We start from the raw sequence: 23,660 nt of genomic DNA, 5'->3' as shown, positions 1-23,660 counted from the left end.
AAAAGAGGATAATTCTGCACAAGATTTATAATTTTTCTTTGTTCATATTAAATTGTGATTTTTGTATATGTACTATTTCAGCAATAACGTTCAATAGTAAACAAATTAAGCTGCCAAGAATAGATGTGGATCATTTGTTTTTACACGAAGGCTTCACAAGAACTTACGATCATACCCCAAAGAAATTCTGTTCCGGTAGTGGAATAAATCTTCTAGCTCCTAAATTCTGTTCTGTTCGATTCGATGCACCATGCCGCTTTCTGCTATCTTCCATTTAAATACATTGTGGAGAGAAATTCTGTTCGATTCGATTCCACTAAGTGAGAGTGGGCCTTAGGAGTTCAAGATGATAAAATTATTGTTTATTGTTGTCAGTTGTGATATTGATATTCATTGAAAGTTGAAGGGATCATGTTGACTCTTGAACAACAAGGGGAGTTAGTGTACTGCTCTGAGGGGACAATCACAAGACAACAAGAGAAGCTGCAGACGAGTTTCATCATCGTCATCCTGACATTTCAAAACCATCATACCAAAATGTGGACAAATTATTGCATAAATTTAGAACAACTTTCAATGTACTCGACAAGAAACGAACTGGTCGTCCCAAATCTGCTACTGACAGTTAGTATTCAATAGACGTAATTGCGAAGATGACAGCCAGCCCTAAAAGGTCAGTGCAATATGTGGCTCAAGAAAGTGGTATCAGTAGAGACTCTTTTGCAGAATATTGAAATTTGCATGTTTTCACTCCTACAAATTACAGCATTTACACACAATGCAAGAAGAGGATCCATCCTTACTTCAGCATGTTCTGTTCTGTGACAAATGCTTATTCTTTCTGGATGAGCATGTTCATACACAAAATGCACAATATTGGTCCAAAGAAAACCCAAAATGGATGCGTGAAGCTAACAACCCTGGTGCTCCAAAAGTCACTTCATGATTTCTTTCTATGGAGATTTGTAAAACAGTACGTTTTTCAGAGAGAGCCTACATCTATAGAAGACTTGAAAGAAAGAATCACCCATGTTATCAGCACGCCCACCTGCAACATTTTTAAGCATGACAGAAGAATGTCGGATCGAGTGAGACACTGTCTTCAAGAAAATGGAGCACATTTTAAACATTTGTGGTAATGAACATATTGTATACAATTGTATTTCCAATTACAATAATGTTTCCCATTTGTCAACTGACTTTTGTGTCACACGGTATTAACTGCGTGGCACAAGTTATACCGTCATAGTAGAAGTCATTACATTTTAGCTGGCACAGTAATATTTGACAGCACTGGTACAATAATGTAGTATATTATGCAAGATTTTCACTAACACTAACTAAATACTGTTTATAATGCTGGAGATATTAGTAATATCAATAGTTTTACATTTTGATTTTACTTCCCTCGATAAATTTTCTATAAGAAATAAAGTATTGTACAGAGAACCTGTTTGATTTCCTTACTACTAAGCAGTACTTCCATTGTCTGCAGCTGCACTACCGGCTTGTCATGCAGTCGCAAAAGAATCTCTTAAACAGTTACTCGTTATTACAACAAAAGGTGATTTCACAGAAACAACAGGAACTATTATGTCATGACCCCTGGATTATTTCCTACTACCAATGTGTGAACATGACGTAAGTTATGATGTCTTTAGATGGTGGCACTATGATAGATGGAGTTGTGGTGTATAGTATTTTGACATTTGAAGTTGGGTTGGAGATGAAAGCACTTCGTTCTGTTGAGTGTGATCGACCAAATGCTTCTGGAGAGTTGTTTTAATTTATGAAGACTCTATGGTATTATTCTATCATTGTGAAGGCTTATGTAGATTATGGAATTGTGCAAGAAAGATCTGCAACCAATCATCTGAGAAACGGAATTATCCCTAAGGATTTATTTGTAATGTTTGGGGAAGGGGAAAGAGGAGAGCTATTATGAAAAATACATGGTTTGATTGTTGTAAGTTTCCTGTTCAACGGATATGGCATTGATTCATGTGTAGTTGCATTTTTTTTTTTTCTTTTTTGGACACTCAACTATATTTTGAAACTTTTTTCCTATTTGACCAATCTTTTTCAAATTTGGAGAAAAAGTTTAATATACACATGGAAAGTAACAGGCAAAATCTCAGCTCATTAGATCCAATACTTTTCAAAATAAAAAATATTTCAATTTTTAATCAATCCTTAATTGAAATATCACTTTTAATTATCATTTTTTATTTTTTGGCTTTGTGCATTTGACTGTGACTTCTCAATGAATAGGGGACGAATTCTGCATATTGATTTAGTTCTGTCACGTAAATTAGTGTAGAAATTTAATTTTTCATTTCTATGACAATTTTTTCTCCAATTTTTAAGTTGAGTGTCCTCTTAATTGGAATTCACATGTTCTGAAGGTGACTTAAATATTAATAGTTTATCATTATGATTGTATCTAGAATTTCTTTGTGGATGAGTAATATTTCTTCATTTCTTGTGTAGGCCTACACTTTTAACTATTTGTGGGGTATAAAAAATAAAAAACAATTTTTTATTTAAATCAGATTTATTTTATTTAAACATAATTTTTTAAATTAAATTTTTCCTTATATAAATCATTTGAAATTATTCTCAGATTGGTATATGCTTCTGTGTAACTACGCTGAATAATGAAGTATCAATCTACAATAATTTAAATTAGGATATGATACATTACAATATATTTTTTAACCAGTTCTTCTGTCTTACAGCTGAATGCAAAAGAAGGAACTGTTTATAGCATAACAGAATTTTGTAATTTGTTTATCTAAGTCCTCTTTCTGTTTTTCACTTGTTCAGACGACAAAGGGACTAAGCTGACTTATATTTATATTTATATATTATATAATATGCCGTGGTTTTCATAACATTTTCTAAGAAAATGGCAACTAAATTACATTAATCCAATATGGCCACCATATAGCTTATAAAAAAAATTTCACGTCTATTCTACGAAATTACTCAATAAAAATTAAAAAGGCAATACATGTAGTTCTATTTCAAAAGGTTCTACATTAAGTATTATATCATGTACGGTTTCCTGGGTCAAAAGATGTTTCTATCTCCTGCAATTTTTGTCATCTATAATTCCAGTCTGTCTCAATTTTTACGGCGAGGTTATGCACTGTAGAATGACTACGAATTTTGACACCAGGAAAATTCTCTTCAAAACTTCTTTACACTTATTGGGCAGTTAATGAGTACATAAGGAATATGAACACTTGCTATTGTATAGTAAATCGAGAAACATCCATTTCAATCACACGAGCATCACATAAATTCTTGCTCGTACTACAAGATATGGCAGGAATCTTAACTTCCTTCCTTGTCCACCACTGTGGAGTAACGGTTAGCATGTATGGCCGTGAAACGAGCGGGCCCAGGTTCAAATCCTAGTTGAATTTTTTTTCCGGGGTTTCCTCTCAACCAATTGAAGCAGAATTGGTAGGTAACTTCAGCGTTGGACCTCGGATTCATTTTGCCATCATTAATTCACATATCATTATCACCCATATCATAGCCTAGGTTACGTTCACGGTGCTATACCTGTACAAGAGTGCGGCCATTCGGCTACCCAATCATTCACAGAATAAAAGTGGTAAGTACAATAAGCATCAGGCTCCAGTATAAGCCTTCGGGTCCCTCCTCTGGACAAGAGAAGACCCTGACAGCCTTTTCTCCTGGAAATGGCAAAGAAGCCTCCCTCTTCCAACCATTTACTTAAAAGATCTCACCCATATATTGGACCAGAGCCGGCTCTCGGAATACCTAGGTGCTCCGTCAGAGAGGAGATTAAAAGGCGGTCCAAGGTTCAACACTACAAAATCTGGATTAAGACATGTATCGATCATGGGAAACAATTTATTATTAGACCATGCAACAAAAGAGTTGAAATATTACTTCAATGTAATAGATTTCAGCTGAGAGCAATTACAGCTTTTCTCACAGCTTTCCTGTGAAAAAGCATCTTAATACAATGGGTATACTTCAAGGTAATCTAGACTGTAGATTCTGCGGAAAGGAGACTGAAACAGCCCAGCACATCACTGCTCCTGCGACGCATTTGTTTGCAGAAGATACTTTATCTTTGAGAAAGAATCTCTAGAACCAAAAGATTTTTAACCGAGTTCTATATCCAGACTGTACACTTTAATCAAGGCACCAGGGCTGATGAATCGGTAATAAATCATAAACATAGGCAGCACAATAAGCTTAAGAATGCGGTGTGTCCAGAGTAATGACGGGCCTAATTGTGGGGGGGAAAAAAAAAGGGACTCACCCTCAGACAAAGGAACAAAAGTGATCAGATACCCATTAAGGAAAACTGCGGTGTTAACAAGTATCTAACATTCTAACCGAAAGACAAATTTCTCAATTTCTATCAGTGTTAGTGTTCGTATGTGCAGTACAGTGATCGACTGAAACAATATCTTCTGTTTTTAGGCCATTGTTAAGTGGTGCAGAAGTTTGTGAGGTAAGAAATGAAGAGGAAAATGTAAATCCTGGCCTTCGTCTCAGTGAACTTCTACAAAGGACGATTCGTAAGAGGAAACCCCCATAAAGAAAAATGTTATTGAAACTGTGCATCACCTATTTCAGAGAACTTGACCTAAGTCATACGGGGAAAGACTGAGCTATGTTTCCATTCTTTTCTCATACACAGTTTATATTTAAGTTCAATTAATTTTTAATCTTTACATGTACTTTATTATTTATGCCTCCAATAAATTCCTAAATAACATGGCTGTAACAATCAAAGGATTCATAATGTATTTAGCAAAGGATGCAGCAAACCTTTAAAATTTAATGTTTGGCACATGTTGAGGTTGCTTTCAGACGGGGGATGGAATATTTTTATGTAGAAACATTCAATTTGTTTGGTACCAAAAGTAGGATCTATGTTCAAATGGATGATTGTTCGTCAAATGACTCAGATGAGGCTTAGATCATGCAGTTATATTGAAAAGTCATTATTTTTTAAACTGTATCTATTTCTGTATTATCTACTAATTTATTTTTCATGTTCCCATTCTTTCCTATAAATAGGTTGTGTTCAAGTTTATTTATTTTTTAATATTTGCATGCACTTTCTTATATTTACCTGTAATAAATTTTAATTCCTCAATAACACAGTTGTAAAATTGAAGCGTTCATAACGTATTACAATAGTAACCCATTTATCCGCCACCCTATTAACCGACTGGCGGATTATCCGATTATCTTTCTCTCGCTCGTTTTTTTTTCACTACAGAAACGTATGAAGTTGATACTGTTGTACGCTATATTAGTATATGTATTTTTTTCTACAGTGTTATTACAAACATTTACACTTAGGCCTACACAGTTTTGGTCTACTGTTCGAGTTGCCGTACTCTATTACTTTTATATAAAATGTTTTCCATGAGTTTAAAAAAAACGTGTTGTGCTAAGTGTCGAATAAAATCCAAATAATTAAGTGGTTGGGGAAAGAGAAATTGTGAGTCAGCTCGCATCACGATACGAGACTGATGTTACACCTATGTATGTATGTATGTATGTATGTATGTATGTATGTATTTATTTACACTGCAAGTGGGCAAGCACCCGGTGGCAGTGGTATATACAATATTAACAATACACAATAAAATGATAACCAATACATAATAAAATTTACAATACACAATACAATTTTACAACATATATGAGCGATTTAATAAAAATCAAGGATAAAGGGTATACAGTATGTAAATCTACAACATGAGACCTTTACTATTCCTATCTTTCCGCTGACAGCCATTAAAAGGAGTATCTTTTACCTCTTAACAACACGTCTTTGACAACCGAACTTAAATTAATGAACTTCTGATTCACTACCTAGCGTATTAAACACAAGACCATGGAGAAAATAACCAGTGTTATTCACTTAATTTACAAAAATATTTTATGGTACGGATTATCCGATTTTTCGATTAACCATTCAGTCAACCCCCTTCATTACCGCGGATAATAGGGGTTCTACTGTATAATGTACATGGCTTGTGCAGCATTTGCTGCAGACTAAGTTCATTATTTGGTATTTTCCAGGCAGAATACCAAATATTTTCCATAATAATGAAACATACTCCACGAAAGATGTAACATTGAAAGTAACGTAATAACTCAATGAAGTGTTGTTGTTTTCTAATGCCAGGCGTTTGACAATAAAGTCATTTGACCTCTTGCACTCCAATATTTTTCAAAGATATTATCATGACCAGCCACTGAAGCACAGATTTGAGGTGTTCCGAATCCATTTTTTGGTTTGAGTTGCATAATGGGCAGTTAGGGGACTGATATATTCCAATTCTATGCAGGTGTTTGGCCAATCATGGTCTGTTGCCAATCTAAATGCAGCTACAGACGATTTTCGTGGTAAATCGGGAATTAACTGTGGATTTTGATGCAGAGAGTTCCATTTTTTCCCTTGGGATTATGTTATCAAATTTTGTTTGTTGAAGTCTAAGTATGTATATTTAATAAATCTTTTCACAGAGTAATACATAGATTTAGTAACAGGTCTGTAAGTAGCAGTGCTGCCCTTCTTTGCTAAAGCATCCGCATTCTCATTTCCCAGGATTCCACAATGGGATGGTATCCATTGGAATACAATTCTTTTATTGAGTGATATTAATTGAGAGAGCATTTTAGTTATTTCTGCTGTTTGAGATGAAGGTGTGTGTTTAGAGACTATTGATAGAATAACTGCTTTGGAGTCTGACAATATAACTGCATTCCTAAATTTATTGATGTGGCATAGAAGATTCCTGAGACTTTCAATGAAGTGTAACCTTGTCAAAAATTGTCTCTTTTTAAAAAACTTCTTTCTGAATGGATTTTATGCCAAATGCATTTTCTTCAACATATCCATCTTCATTCTTTGAGTTTCAATGCGAAAACGCAAGTAACAATGTCAAGACGATCAACGGTTTTTTTCATGTGGGAGTAAAGTAGTAGCTATTTCAGGTCATTGCAGATCGTGGCAAGAATATGACATTTTGGAGTGTATTAGATACCAACACAGTCTAATATATACAGTCACGAAGCGCAATATGTAGTAAATATGCATCCATAGATAGTTGCTAACCACTAGGATCGCTAATATCATCTCATTACAGACAATGCGATTTAGTACCGGCACACTCTATTGTTCCTAGCACCCTCACAACTCAAGCTTCGTGATTGTATATACTAGACTGTGGTAATAATAAATGATCGACATCATTTTGGCCAAGTTAAAACGTTAGCATAATATATTCAATCAATGACATATTTATTGATCATAAGCTCGTAATGAGTTTCATTGTTACTTGTTAAAGATCAGAGATGTAAGTTATGTATTATCCCACGTATTTTCAACAACACCGGTAGAGACTGTTGTGGGGAATCCACTGTTGAGATACTGAAAGTGGGTGCAGAATCATATAGTATACATCCTAAGTAAAATTATTTATAGAAAATCATTAGCTGTTTAGTGTTTTATTCATTGCTGGTTGCGCAAAATGAACTAACTCATCATGTCAGCATGGCTTGCTATTCTTCATACAATAACATTATGTACTTGGCAGTGATCATGAATCTGATCGCTTAAACCAAACGAATATGAAATCAATTTTGACATAGTTTTAAAGACGCAGCTAAAATATGAAGAATGACTCAGTTACTACACCTCTTCCATAGTACTGCATTACTACCTAGGATAATTAGATAATTAAATATCTACAGCACACTGCCATTAATATCTGAAAAAGATTCACATCACTTGATTTATAACTATAAAGGTATTTCGTTTTTAATAATAATATGTATGTCTTACGTAAGTTGTGTAGCTTTTAGAAACATATATGTAAAGCCATTACTCAGAAAACTATAGAAATGAAGCTCTAATGAAAGATATCTTCTACGTTTACTTACATAACTCCAAAAGGTTTCACTTTCATATCATCAATGAGTACAATCAAGGTCACGAAGATCACGGACCGAGGACAGCAACCGATTCCAACCGGCGAAACAGGACTCACCGCTCGCCAAACTTCACACACGAATCCCGAGAGGGGTGGAGCTTACGAGGAATGATAATTCCGGCCCAGGATTGGCCGATCCGCCAACTAATCCCGTATCACCTGAGACAGCCTAACATCTATATAACCTACGACTTTCTGTCCAGACACTACTTCCCTGAAGATGGCTGCAGAGATAGCAGTTGAAAGCTTGGAACATTCCAAAATTTTAACTCGGCTGATATCCTGCAAAAACATATTAGCGAACCAACACCGAGAAAGCCTCAAATCATACATACAATTACTAGCATAGGTATGAAATATGCATATGAGAAAATAGACATCATGGTACACATGTAACAGCTGTTGCTAATGCCACTTCCCCTACCATGTCTTATCCCCACTCTCGCCACTACTTCTACCGGTTCTCAGCTTATGCCCAGTGACTGGCCACCCTCTAAAGAACATTTTAATTAAAATAAAGACTAGTAATGTGCATAATGATGGAATCACGGGCTATCAGCCGAGTTAAAGTTGTGGAATACTCCAAGCTTTCAGCTACTGACTCTGTAGCCATCGTCAGGGAACTGATGATTCCGATGTCTGAACGTCGTCTCATATACGTATATATAAATTGGTTCGGTCAGATGATGCGGCATTGGCTAGCGGTTGGACCAATCCAGGACCGGGGTTCCTCTTGTGATGATGGCAAGCTTGGATCGGCTGGCTGAGCTAGGTGCTGGTCCTCGTGAGGGCTTTAGTCTATTCAAGGCCGGGGTCCATGCCTTGCTGAGCTGCAGGCCACCATCCCTATTGAAGTTGTTCTTTTCTAATCTAATTTCAATGGCCTCCAGGATTACTCGTTCCCAATAGTGATTGGATTTCTTGACGAACTCAATCTGATCAAACAGGATTCTGTGCTCATTTTCTATGCTGTGTTGAGCCATGGCTGATTTCTCACAGTAATGTAGTTTAAGGTGTCTCTTATGTTCTTTCAATTTGTCGTCTATAGTGCGACCAGTCTGCCCTATGTACGTTTTTCCGCATTCACATGGGATTTTGTAAATTCCTGGTGTTCTGAAATCCTGGTTGTCTTTTACTGGACGTAGCTGGCTTTTAATAGTGTTGAGTAGTTGTGGATTGTTTTGATATCATGTTTCTGAAGAATCCTGCTGATTTTATAAGAGATGTCCTCGCAGTATAGAATGTAGGGTTTCATCATGGGTTCTTGTTTATTCGGTTCTGTTGTGCTACGTTTTGCCGTGGCCTGTTTCAGGGCTTTGTTAATGTCCCTCCAGTGGTAGTCATTTTGCTCCAGAGTTCTACGTAGGTGATCTATTTCCGCTGGTAGGTTGGCGATGTCAGAAATAACTATGGCTCGGTGTAGAAGACTGGAGAGAACGAATTTCTTCTGAAAAGGATGGTGGTGGCTAAGCACATTTAAGTACAAATCCGTGTGCATAGGTTTCCTGAATACTCCGTGTCCTAAAGTGTCATCACTCTTCCGGTATATGCGAACATGCAGGAATTGTAATACCCGGTCTGATTCCACTTCCATGGTGAACTCTCTTATAAAATCGGCAGGATTCTTCAGAAACATGATATCAAAACAATCACAAACCACTCAACGCTATTAAAAGCCAGCTACGCCCGGTAAAAGACAACCAGGGTTTCAGAACACCAGGAATTTACAAGATCCCATGTGAATGCAGACAAACGTACATAGGGCAGACTGGTCGCACTATAGACGACAGACTGAAAGAACACAAGAGACACCTTAAACTACATTACCATGAGAAATCAGCCATAGCTCAACACAGCATAGAAAATGAGCACACAATCCTGTTTGATCAGACTGAGATCGTTAAGAAATCCAATCACTATTGAGAACAAGTAATTCTGGAGGTCATTGAAATTAGATTAGAAAAGAACAACTTCAATAGGGATGGTGGCCTGCAACTCAGCAAGGCATGGACTCCAGCCTTGAAGTACTGAGGACCAGCAACTAGCTCAGCTGGCTGATCCAAGCTTGCCATCCGCCAACATCACAAGAGAAACCCCGGTAGGGGTGGAGTTTATGAACACACAGAATTCCCAGCCCTGGATTGGTCCCACCACTAGCCAATCCCGCATCATCTGACCGAACCAATTTATATATATTTATATATACATATGATACAACATTCAGACATTGGTATCATCAGTTCCCTGACGATGGCTTCAGAGTCAGTAGCCGAAAGCTTGGAGTATTCCACAACTTTAACTCGGCTTATAGCCCGTGAATCCATCATTATGAATCAACGCCGCGAAAGCCTGAAGTCATACATAGTAATGTGCATTCAACACATACTTCGTAATATAAAGACACACGTAAAATTAAGGCAGAACCGAAAATGTGCATTCAAATACATCCACAGTAAAATAATGACACAAATAGGCCTAGTAGGGATTTTATTGGACATTACTAAAATAAGGCTTCATAAAATAAATACAAAACTAGTAATCGTTAGTTCGGTATTATTGAACCATGCTGGTCACATAAACAATGACAAACTGGGATGTGGTATGCATTTCCTCTTTCTTTTCATCCCCACCCTAACAAATCAACAGACAATGGAAGACACTCCTGCCATTTCTCGCCATTCCACAGTGAACTTAACTAGAATCAGATGTTCAAACATTTTTAACAAGAGCCAGAACAGGTCACATTGTCACACAATTGTACCTACAACAATGTCACCTTTCTGATAATCCTACTTGTCTGTGGTGTAATAATCAAGTTGAAGATTTGGAACATATTCTTCTATACTGTCCATTCATAAACCACAAAAGAAGTAAATTAAAATCATCAGTACCAGTTGCAGATGACATAGCCCTGCAGTATATATTGACTACACCTCAACCCTGGCTACTAGCAACAGGCATCTATAATGAACAACGATCAAAATACCTTTCATTTCTCATGAAAAACAAAAACTGAATAGACTACAGTGGACTATAATGGACTTTATGTCGTCAGCAAACAGAAGACTGATTAACTAGAATCATTTTTCCTCATCTCACATCTCATCTCATTAGCTCAGACATTTAGCGCACAGTTCATTTAGCCTACCATTAGCGTGTTCGGTAGGCAGTTTGTAATAAGGGAAAAAAAAGAGAGAGAAGAGAAGGAGGAGCAAGAAAGAGAGGAAAGAGGCATGTAGATTAAAGTTCTATTTTTCGTTACCAGATAGTTTATCCCAGCTTTCATTTTTGCACAGCAATAGTCATTGCGGTTCCCCCAATATCACATACAGCATCTTCTGTGAGCAAGGTGAGTACCAATGATATGTTATGTACACCTAATTTTAACCAGTTAAGCGAGAGCACGCATGCTGTTTTAGCAGCACACATGTGGCTTCCCACCCAATATGTGGCTGATAAATTTCTATGCCAGCAAGGCTCAGACACACCGTATGTTCAAAATAAAAATAAGAAAAATTGTTCCAACTTATTTAACTGAATGAGAAAATTAGCAGTCCTCGCCCTTTCTAATTAGACAATGTGGTCAGAATTCTCTCCGAAACATACAAAATTGACCTCAGGTATTCTAATACACACAGAACAACTAACTTATATTCCCATAGTCGTTCTACTGGAATTAGCCTATCGCGATTCATGTAAAATTATAAGTAAATTGACAGACTTACCTCTGAAAGTTTGGTTGATTCCAATTTCTCCTGCAGAGAATGTACTTGTTTTGCTACTGATGATGAAGCAAAAGGTTCTAAAATATTCCATTTCTTCTTGCAATAGACTCCATTTGTAACATTCCCCTTTAATAAATCACTTTCTAGTTCTTCTAGTCTAGGGGATAAAAAGGAACATACATAAGCAATAAACTGATAGGCAACTTAAATATGCAAGACCGTAAATTGATAGGTAACTTAAAAGTGCAAAAATATCAGAATCGGAAAAGAAAAAAAAAACCGATAGGCCTATAGCAGAGCTTCATCACATAACCAAGAATAATGTACTCTACTTTAAGACATAGGCCTAAGTACTGGTTCTCGCTAGCCAAAACCTCGTGAAATGTCTCCGAACCGGGGTAAAATGAGCTTGAGTAATGCTGGCCAACCATTTCCAAAGAAGACCCGTAAAATGTTATAGTGAACTTATGACGAAACATTTCTTGTATTCCTTTGCGCTATGCTTTAGAATAATTTAAGGAAGCATGTCATTTTATTAATGGTACAAGAGTAGGCTAAATGAATAAACAAGTAAAATAGGTGCCCCTTACATAAAAAAAAATAGCAACGTAAGTACTTACGTGGTATTCTAAAGTCAGAACTTCGGACTGCATTTAACCTTTTCTTCATTCCAATTCTAAGCAAAACCTAAACGTTCATTATTTTACTTCATGCAATAACAACTCCTACTGCAAATATCTGATAAACTTACCTTTCTTTTACATCTTCGGGTAATTCTTGCGTCTTTAAAATCACAGCAGGCATTGTGACTAAATAGTAAAACCTACAGCAATAACACGTACAATCTTTATTTTACATTGGTTTCTTACACCACTTATAATTTATTTTCCCTCCACATTAACAACCACGAACTGCCATGGTCAATAATTCCCGCGCACACGAACACCTAAATTTAACTGCAGAGAGCACTTCTGTTCAGATGCAATCCTATTGGTCAATTTGCATTTGCTTAGGTACGATATTTTGTTTCTGAAAGTTGTCGACATAAAAGACATTCTCCCGCGGCATCTGTTGCCAACAGTGAACAGACAACGTTTTGTTGTTATACTTGAATAGATGCCGCAGCACACTATAGGATGCAATTTGAGGCATGTGCAGAACCACCGTGCAGACGTCATGACAAGTAGAGGAAAAGGGCCAATCACCCAGTCTCGTGGAATGGAAATTAACCTTCGCCCGCCACGTGGATTGATCTGATCTCTTATTTGGGAAGCGCACGCGCTATCCACTGTTTCGTAGCAGCGTATTAATTTGTTGTGAAGGAGTTTTCATATCCTACACACAATACATTAAATATAAACTTTCATTGTAAGTTATAATTCTATAAAATTATTTTGTAAATATTTCGGCTAATTGCTAATTTTCTCATATGTGTTGGCTACCCTGCGGCACTGTTACTGTCAACTGTTCATCAGGAGGAGCATCTTATTTGGTACAATATTTAAATATACCCAAATGCAATGGACATAAATAATGAATAGAATTTTATAATATTATGCTGTAATTGAAATAAACACCCTCAGCCGGCTGATTTCGGGAGCCAGTTTCAATGTGCGAACGCCACTGTATTTGGATAACAAAATAAAAGTAATTTATAAATGGTGAATATTTTGCCATAAAATGTTGTATTGGTGAGCCTGTTGCTATCAACAGTCATGAATCTTGACGATGAGTCTTCTGTGCAACAGCTGTTCAGTACAACAACAAACAGTACACATGGACTTGAACTGGACGTAGTGACAATAAATCTTTATGAAGAATACTAGAAGTAATAGGCAGTGCATATAGTATGAAATTTTCAATTCCAATCCATTATAAGTTTAATTTAATGAAACTATCGCGCTGTATAACACTGGCAAAGATACTTGCCTATAATTTCTTCTGATAATGAGCAATTATAACCTGTGCTACAATAAAGACGAGTGGTCGCAATAAATCGTTTCCCACGTGTTACTTTACGTATTGATTGTACATAATAATTGGTATAAATTTCAGTGTATCGTAAACGAATTATTAAATTAATACCGGTTAAAGAATAAATTAGAAATTCATATCACTGCATTTTAACTATATGGTCACTCTTACCAAGTTGCATAAATTCTTAAATTAATTAGGATAAATACAAATTTAACATGTTTAAGAAAAAACCAAATATTCCACCAAGGCCAAAACCACCTGTTACGGATCAAGTTTTGGATGACTTACAAAATGCGCCAGAAAATGATGTTGTCTTTCTGTTAATGAATACATCTCCATCAGGTATGTGAAAACTGTATAAATTGCAGAGATACACGTAACGTTACAGAGATAGAGAATGGCCCTCGCCCACATCTATTATGTGTCCTTCTTGCACGTAACCTTTCATGCATACTGGCAATGTGCAATACGAGTGACGCAGAAATACATCGAAATATACAATATAGTCCATTGTGATAGGATGCCGAAGCTCTAATCTTGATTAACCCAGTGGAACCAAACCTAAATAAATAAGTATGCTTACAGCAGGAATCATACTAATATGCTGGTATATATTTTATGGGATGACCCATTCATACGGAACACCATAAATCCCATATTTACGGACATGGTATTATAGACGACCAACACTTTTTGACGTTGGACTAGGTCTATGTACTCGGGTGAGTATAGGGGTTGCACTTTGAGGTATGCGATAAACGCAAATAAAGATAATATAGCCGAAACCGCTATTATTTTTTAAGTAATAGACTTGCAGCAATGATACTATAATATTATTATAGAGCAGGGAGCCCCATAGCAATAATGCGCAAATGAAATCGCGCGCACCTCTCCTCTGCTCAAAGATGTAATTTTTCTACCGTGCTGAAGCATTAAAGTTAGTTTATCTCGGCAGCCAGTTGATGTAACATATTCATCTTTGGTTCACATTGTGATACATGTTTTAACAAACCTTGAAGAGGTTAAATCATTCATTGAATGAAATGTACCTAGTGTCATTAAAAAATGAAGTCATTACTCGTATCTGCCTTGAGAATAAAGTTACAAGAAAGATATGCACATACTAGGGCCTATAAATTTCCCATTGTACTTAATTAGGCCTACATTTAGTACGTCAAACCGAAGAAAAGTAAATACAGACATATACTCGTACACAGCCTATATATAATGCAATGAGCAAAAAATAAATTATGGCGAAACATAGTATGTGCCAGTATGTCATGAAAGGGATTTACTTAGGTTTATTACTCCAGTCATATTTGTTTGAAATCTCTTGCATTCAGTAAGTAAGGTAAATCAAATAAATAACTGTAAAAGTCACTACAACTGAACTTCTTGAAACTGAAACAAGTGAGCAACACAATTAATACTCCTGGTACTGAACCTGTTTCTCTCATACGGCCTGCAAAGACATGACTAAAAACTGTCTCTATATTTGCATTGTGTTGTGTGAAGAAATAATGCGCTATGTTCAGGGATTCACTGGACTGTTCATCAGTAGATGTGGCAAGAATTAAAAAACAACATGTTCCGTGAGCCATTACCTCACCCCAGTGTTCCCTGCCAGTTTGTTTTATTTTAACAAATGACTTGCTGTGAATTATTTCATAAAATAATGAACTGTCATCTATAACAATATCTTTTGTCTTTTAACCATTCAACAGAGTTTTCAACTACTGACCAACTTTGTGGTTCTTTCATCGACATCCATGAACAAGTGTAAAAGTTAGATAATAATCCATCATACTAAGAAGTTGAATATTCAAATGCAACATAATAAAACGCAGATATAGTTATGTAAAACTTCTTCACTGATTAATAGTTGTCTAACATTTAAGGAAATAAAATGATCAGGTTTCTACATGTTGCCATTTGAGACAAAAGGCAATTTTCTAAAAAAAAAAATCAGGAAAAAATTTGTCCTCAAAATGGGACAATACCAATTAATCAGGATGCATGGTTACCCTTGTGACAGCAGCGAAAGCAAAGGCAGATTTACCAATAGGCTAAGTATGCTACAGTCAAGAGTGGCAAATTTTAGATGGAAATTTTTAAGAACATTGTTAGGGAAGATTTGCAAAAGGATCAATGATTGTCGAGAAGATTATAGAACCTGAGCACCAATGGAGTGATCTGTTGGAAGCAAAAGGTTCTAAAATATTCCTTTCGTTTACGGAAAGTTAAAAACTATTTACGTTCAAAAATTAATGAAGACAGTCTTAATTATATATGGTAGCCACTCTTAACTTTTTTGGGGATATGGCGATCTAATTACTTTTCTAGTCAAGATGTCAGAAACTATTTATTACTCATGTACTGCAATACATATTATTTACATGCATAATGTGTAAATATATAAATAAAACAGCTTAAAAAACGTATAAAACTTTCTTAAAACTTGAAACGTGTTAAAATTATTGAAAAAGATAATATACCTTGTGTGATGTACAGTATTGTTTCGACACTTGTGTCATGTCTTTGTCAACTTCTCTTGAACTACTGAGGCTTCTCGCTGTTTGCTGTCGTCTGTGGAGGGGGGGGGTGTTGTTTGTATGTTGTGTACTATTAGATCAGGTAATGTGTGTACGCTAAATTGTTATTGCGTGTAAATAAAATCTTTAAATGTTCATTTGGTTTTCTTCATTTTAAGCTCATTGTCAAATGTTCAACCTATCTGAAACGTGCATAATGCTTATAAATTTTCAAAATAGTACTTTTATGATGGTGGAAAGTCAGCTGTACAATATATATATATATCGTCGCTCCAATGGTAAAGTTGCGAAACTGCAAAATTACAATTTTACAGTATGGGCAAAAAACACTTTTAATTGCGTACTAAAAATCAGGTTTTATAGCTATTCAGTTGAAATCAACGCAAGGCAAACTATTTTTTCGACCTCTTTATAATATCCCTTAGCACATTCGCAAGTTTACTAATGTGACAAACGATATTTTAGATACAATTGTCATCTGTACATGTAATAGTAAAGTTGCGAATCTGTTTTAAAACTGTTAGCTATTAAACTAGCTATTAAAAACATAAAAGCTTTAAATCCAGTACACATTTCACTTAAAATTAGTGACCTATAATAATAATCATAGCTATACTCTTAACCAAAACAATAACACAATATTATTACAAGTGCAAAAAATATTTTTATATGGCATGAAAATGCCTTTAAGTTATAGGGGAAAACACGATCACTTGTCACTGTCAGATTCTTCCAACACATCAGGTACAGGTAAGACATCATGGTCATCAGATGATGATGGTAAATTTGTGTAGAAGGCATGATAATTTCTTGGAATGAGCAAATCTGTGCATAATTTCATCAGACCTCTTTTCTTCGCATCAGAGATGCTAAATCTGGAGAAGTATGGATGTACAGATTGTGATGAATGTGGACGGCCCCTTCTCCTCACAAGTGCCAATTCTTGAAAGTCCTGAGCTGTGTAGTCAGTTTTTACAAAGACTGTATCTTTTTTCTCTTTCGATACTGTAGCCAAACTGCATCACAGAAATTTATTTTGTCTCTTGCATTTGAGGAATTACACCACTGAAAATATACCTTGGTGCTATTGAAGTCTTCAAAGTCGTCATGCAGAAGGGTTGACACTTCGTAAGGTCATTGATTTGCGCGAGCTGTTCTCATCACTTGCGCCCATCCATCTGGAGTATAAATAGAGATAGCTTTTCACTTCTGTTGAATTTTTTAATGAGTGGAGTCACATTCCATTTGACTGTGGCCAGGTTCAAAAAATGCATGGTGGAATGATTTCTTAGAACATAAAGACAAATGCCAGCAAAAGTGGAATTTTTCTGCTGCCCAGCACAGCTATCAGACATCATCCTAACATGTTCTATTCCACTTTTAGCCATCATGTATTTGTAGATGCAAGTGGAGATTTGTATACTTCCCTCTGTCTCATCCCAAGTAATACAGTTCATATCTTGATTTCCAAGATTGTATATGGTGAGATTGTAGACGGCAAGTTTTCTCACATAGAAAAATGGTCCAGCTGCTCCTTTGGGAGTGTTGAGAACCACATTTAAATCAAAGTTGAATGAGATTACTTTAGAATAATTTTTGGGAGCTTCCTTGTCTTCATTCCTGTGTACACGAGCAGCTTCTTTACATTCCAAATGCTTCAGGTAAGGCATTTTGTCATAATTTTGGCCTGTCTCAGATACCATTTCTTTGTGGGCCACACTTCTTTGGCTTATGGAAATGCAGCATGTATTCTTCAAAAATTTGCCGGTACTTCTCCCTTCCAATTCGTTTTTTCCAGCTTCCTCACACTTTGATTTGTACATGCTGTGCATAGTTGATGCGTTGAGCAAAGAATCTAGATACTTGTACTCTGATGCCTTGCGGCAGTAATGTGACTCCATGGATGGGAATGACAGAATATGAGTTCTAATGAACTGTTCATCATCATTCTTAAGTTTTTGAGTAGGTGCTTTCTCCCTCTTTTATCCTTTTGCAGAACCCCTGATGGTGAAAGTTTGTTGAATGCACCTCTTATAAGGCCTTCAGTTATATTCAATGTGGCCAGAAAGAATTCCCTACAAACAATTTTATTTTTCGCTTTGCAATTAAGAGTATAAACTTTAGTGCTCTTCCTCCTTGAGGGTCCACTAGTAATCTTTTTTTATCTAGTATTAAGACTAATGTTTTTCAAAACAAACTGACGCTGTTGTTCCATGTTTTCTAACTCACGGAATTCTCCGTAAATCTGCTCTGTTTTCTCTGGTGTAATAATGGGAAAGCATTGGTGATTTAGACGGTTTAAACAAGGAGCATGCTTCATTGGTCTAGCAGGTACCATTTTTCCCTTCGACGTTAAATATTCTCCCCCTTTGAGTCTTTTCTCATTATTAGCATTCACTACTACTGCAGCGATACACAATTTCGAATGACAATGACATAAAAATTAATAATGTAATTGTTGCCCAAGAAGTCACTAATCAAAATAATTAAACACATCTTAGAGAATGTATTGGTCGTTTTAATTCTAGAAAATACGATATTACATTATGTAAGGTAGTTTGAAACACATGGGTTCCTTATGTGTTTACCTTCTTTCTTACAGAACAACAAATATAAATAGATTTTTTGCTCTAATTAGTGCAAAAAATGTGAACTGGATGCCTTCCCTAATTAGAAAAAAAGTACTATCGTGTTGCACACTAGAATCAACCTGCTTGAATTAGAATGTATCTGATAATAATACGTTCGCAAATTTACTGTGGTCAGTGTCCGTAATAATCCAGCGGAAGCTTCTGTGGTAAAGATGCGAAACTGACTATTCGAAAATTTACCATGGTTGAAGTTCCTTGTTCTTACGGTTTCATAAAACTGTTATCAGTGATTCCAGGAACTATTATTTTTATACATGTACGAAAGTTTACCAAAGTGTGCCTTGATTAGTAACAACAAAAACAGCATTATAATTCGAATTTCCATAAACATGAAGATTCGCAACTTTACTATTGGGACGACGATATATATATATATATATATATATATAATTATAAAATGTTATTTATTAAATATATTAAATATGTGGTGTAACTCGCGTACTTTGACATATACACACATACATATACAGGGTCATTCACGAGGAAAGGTAAAAAATTTAGAATGTGAATTCTGAAGTCCTTCTGAGTCAAAAAGTTCATATGAATATAGGTCCGTTTTCGAACGGTTACGGAGATATGGCTCTTCGATTTCACAAAAACTTCTGGGATTCCATTGTACTGACTCGCATTTAGAGACAGATAACGGATAAATTTAAAGTTTATATTCACATATGCATACATACCTAATATTCTAGACATCGGGGTCGATGTTTTCGCACATTTTCAAAGATACCTCCCTTCTGCTTCAATGCACTGTTGCGCTCGGGCGTGAATGGCACTCATCGCTCGGGAGTGTTGCACGTAGCTGTTCTTCATGCCGCATCCAAAATACAGTCGATTAGCGCCTCTCTCGTTTCCCCCCTTCCTTTGCTATACCAAGTCTTTCATCCATAGACAGTAAGTACTCTTTGATATGGTACTGTTCTGTTCGGAAAGTGTCGTTCATATTCAGTGACGACACGCAAGAAACTTCCATCGCACAAACCATAAACATACACAATATCTGCGTATTCTGTAGTCGAAAATTTATAAGGCATCTTGAAAAACACAACTTAACACTTCCGATAACTGTACCTGTATAACTACTGTACTGTAGGTAGCTGACTGAACTGCTGTGAATTGATGATAGTGTAGGCTATTTGTGTGATCTGTGGGTTCTGTGTCATTACATTAGACAAGGGCAGGCGATTGGACATTTGTAATGCCCCACCACCCGGTTTGTTTCTCTTATCTACTGTACATCGCTCACAATGAGATTCCAATGTTACGTCATTCATTGCGATCTTGACTTTGTCTCACGTCTCGTCTCACATCAGCAGCATACTATGGTAACGTCTGATTCATATTGGGGCGAGACGTTTTACCAAAAAAATGCATCTAGCTCCGTCATCGTTCGAAAACAGACCTATGTTCATAAGAACTTTTTCACTCAAAATGGCCTAAGATATCGTATCCTAAATGTTTTACCTTTCCTCATGAATCACCATATATATATATCTGGCACAAGATAACCCCAGATGATGTAAAGCCTTTCAAATGTCTGTGTTATGTAAGTAAATGTTTAATTCATTTTCTTTTTTCAGATTCTTCAAGAGGAACTTCAAGTTTCAACTTGACTGGCGATGTTCCTGCTCCACAGAATAGTGACGATATTCGTAATCCTGAAGTTGTATACCAGAAAGTGCGAAGTTTTTTGGAAGTAACTAATAACTTGCAAAGCATGATACAGAAGTTAAGTGTTCAAAATGAGGCACTTATCACAAGTGATGCTGAACTGAAAAAGATGGCAGATGACATAAGAAGACAGGCAATTGATGCTTTGAAATAGTTGCAAAACAAATTTAGTACCGGTATCTGTTGAACAGAACTCTGAAAAAGAGACTGGAGAAACAAACATCTTTATCGTATTCCTCTTTATAAATGCACAATATTTATAATTATAAAATGTTATTTATTAAATATGTGGTGTAACTCGCGTACTTTGACGCAAAATAAATACAGATTTTGATAGCACTTACTTCATTTCTAGAAAAGTAGAGTTTTACATAAAAACTGCTCATTTATTTTTCTTTATTTCCACAATGGTTAGAGTTATATTGATTTTACAATATAAATTATGTGGGTATATTTTAGCTCAAAAATTTTGGTCTGCATGAATTTTCAAGTAGAGGTATAATTTTATGGATATCTTGGCAGAAAAAAAAAGTAATCTTTTGCTTTACTTTTAAAAAGATAGGGTGGACTCTCACTCTGAGAGAGGAACATAGGTTAAGGGTGTTTGAGAATAAGGTGCTTAGGAAAATATTTGGGTCTAAGCGGGATGAAGTTACAGGAGAATGGAGAAAGTTACACAACACAGAACTGCACGCATTGTATTCTTCACCTGACATAATTAGGAACTTAAAATCCAGACGTTTGAGATGGGCAGGGCATGTAGCACATATGGGCGAATCCAGAAATGCATATAGAGTGTTAGTTGGGAGACCGGAGGGAAAAAGACCTTTAGGGAGGCCGAGACGTAGATGGGAGGATAATATTAAAATGGATTTGAGGGAGGTGGGGTATGATGATAGAGACTGGATTAATCTTGCACAGGATAGGGACCGATGGCGGGCTTATGTGAGGGCGGTTCCTTAAAAGCCATTTGTAAGTAAGTAAGCAAGGGTGCATATATATGTTAAGTTCGTAAAATAAAATTTCATAAATGCCTTTATATTCTGAACATTTCACCTGAAGTTTAAAGTATACAAATAATCATATATTTTTCTGACATAACTCACATAACAAAATCTTGGAACATATATCTGTACTACTTTCCACTTACAAGTATTCAATCTGTTTTCGAGAAAAATCCCCATTTTGGGATATTCTTTTCAAGTAAACACACTTTGAATATTTAGTAAAATTATTATCTTTAAAGTACAAGGAGTCTGTAAAGTGACATCACTTGTAGCCCATCCTGAACTCTGGGTGATTCATTTGCTATCGCTGTAGAGTGGGAGGAAGAGACAGAGAATAGGCAGTTAGCCAGCAAGCGGTTGGTTACACAAACTGTTATTCAGTCATAGTCCTACTGTGTATATGTACAGTGCAAAGAGTATTTCTTGTGAAGAAGTATATTACAGATACCATTCTATACAAGAGTGTTGTCATTTGTTCAACGTGAGTTCCCAGGTGAAAACGTTTCCAACAACGACAATCTGTAGAGTTGTGGAAAAATTTTAAGAAATAGGCTTCGTTCTGAATATGACAAAATCTGGTAGGCCTTGCATTTTCACTGAAAAGAAATTACGTAGATGAAATAAGTGTTAGGCTCAAACAATATCCGCGAAAATCTTTAAAACGTTTATCTCTCAGGAAACCAAGGTATTCAAATTTTCAGCAGCGAGCACAACCAAGAAACTTCATTTACATAGGTACATACAAAATATCCTATATGTTTATGATAACGAAATAAACTCACGTTTAGTATTCTTTTCTGATGAAGCCTAGTTTTGTTTGAACAGGACTGTAAATAAACAAAATGAGTGGTTCTGGAGTTCAGAAGAAGACTCTCTTTAACTGCGAAAAGTGGGTGTCTGGTGGACCATGAATGTGAACAGAATTATCAGGCCCGTGTTCTTCCACCAAACTGTTACCAATGATGTCTATATAAGTAAATCAAATATAATCACAATTGACAGAGGAATAAAAAGAGTCCGCCTGGTTTCAGCAGGACTCAGCATCTGCTCATACCACAGGCAGATCCTTACAAGAATTAGAAAGGGTGTTTGGAGGAAGAATGATCAGTAACAATGTCTGGTCAGTCAGCTCACCAGATCTTACCCCCTGTGATTCTTTTCTTCGGAGATAGATCAATTTTAAAGTGTATACAAATAATCCACGAGCATTACTTGATCTTAGGGTTGCCAGATTTTGGGATGGGAAATAAGGAACAACTTTCATCCACATTCGATTTCTTAGAAAAAAAAACATTGAGTGTATAAGAGAATTCTTTCATTCATAGTTTTCTGCCCAAATGCAGGTCTTTCACTGCAAACCCAGCATTCTCCAATCTTTCCTATTTACTGCCTTCCTATTAGTCTCCGCATATGATCTGTATATCTTAATGTCGTCTATCATCTGATATTTTCTTCTGCCCCCAACTATTCTCCCATTCACCATTCCTTCCAGTGCAGCCTTCAGTAGGCAGTTTCTTCTCAGTGACCCAACCAATGTATTACATATTCATCATTATCTTCCTAACAGGTGATGGTCCTAGAAGGACTGTTCTGGTCTACAAAAGTTTTCCCACCAATTCTTCACAGAGCTACTCAGTGATTTTTTTCCTGGTTTGTCTGTGTTTCAAGATCACTTGAGGAATCCTTGTTCTAGGCATACGCTTGACATGGTGAAGCCAGTTGTCTTGATATTGATGAATATACTACAGTACAGATTCTATTCCAGTTCTTGTAGGATGTCTTTATTTCTTCTATGATTCCATTTAGTGTATCCTGCTGTTCGGCACATAAACTTCCATTTCACTGGCAATGAATGGAATACATCAAATTTGATGACACTCAATTTAAGCAAAACTAACTACCAATATTTTCACTTGGTAAAAAAGAAAGACAATTCAATATCCAATACAATGGCCAACACCTTCCTAGGACTTGTGAATCCAAATATCTTGGAGTTATTTTCGATAGTAAGTTAACATGGAGCAACCATTTGAAATACATTTCTGAAAAAACTCGTAAAGGATTCTCC

The 23,660-nt window shown here is 36.1% G+C and overlaps 1 protein-coding gene and 1 long non-coding RNA gene across 3 annotated transcripts in view; one reads left to right on the top strand and one right to left on the bottom strand.

The window, feature by feature from the left end:
• The window catches only part of LOC138710531 (DNA (cytosine-5)-methyltransferase 1-like), a 105,080-nt gene extending 92,381 nt beyond the window's left edge, over positions 1-12,699 (bottom strand). Inside the window, exons 1-2 of one of the 2 annotated variants that reach the window (XM_069841496.1) lie at positions 12,483-12,699; positions 11,732-11,888 (exon numbers count right to left, since the gene is read on the bottom strand). In XM_069841496.1, the coding sequence (XP_069697597.1) occupies positions 11,732-11,888; positions 12,483-12,535 (210 nt within the window). In that variant the 5' untranslated portion in view covers positions 12,536-12,699. Of the gene's footprint in view, positions 1-11,731; positions 11,889-12,351; positions 12,444-12,482 lie in introns of those variants that run through there. The other variant, XM_069841497.1, reaches the window with a different exon arrangement.
• Positions 12,700-13,195: 496 nt separating this feature from the next.
• Positions 13,196-20,924, top strand: LOC138710532 (uncharacterized). Its single transcript, XR_011335254.1, has 2 exons — positions 13,196-14,050; positions 20,495-20,924. It is a non-coding gene; the product is annotated as an uncharacterized lncRNA (long non-coding RNA).
• The last annotated feature ends 2,736 nt before the right edge of the window (positions 20,925-23,660 follow it).

The sequence above is a fragment of the Periplaneta americana genome, chromosome 12, assembly GCF_040183065.1.
Source record: "Periplaneta americana isolate PAMFEO1 chromosome 12, P.americana_PAMFEO1_priV1, whole genome shotgun sequence".
NCBI lineage: Eukaryota > Metazoa > Arthropoda > Insecta > Blattodea > Blattidae > Periplaneta > Periplaneta americana.
Note: the sequence above shows the minus strand (reverse complement) of the source record. Positions and strands in the feature narration are given on the sequence as shown.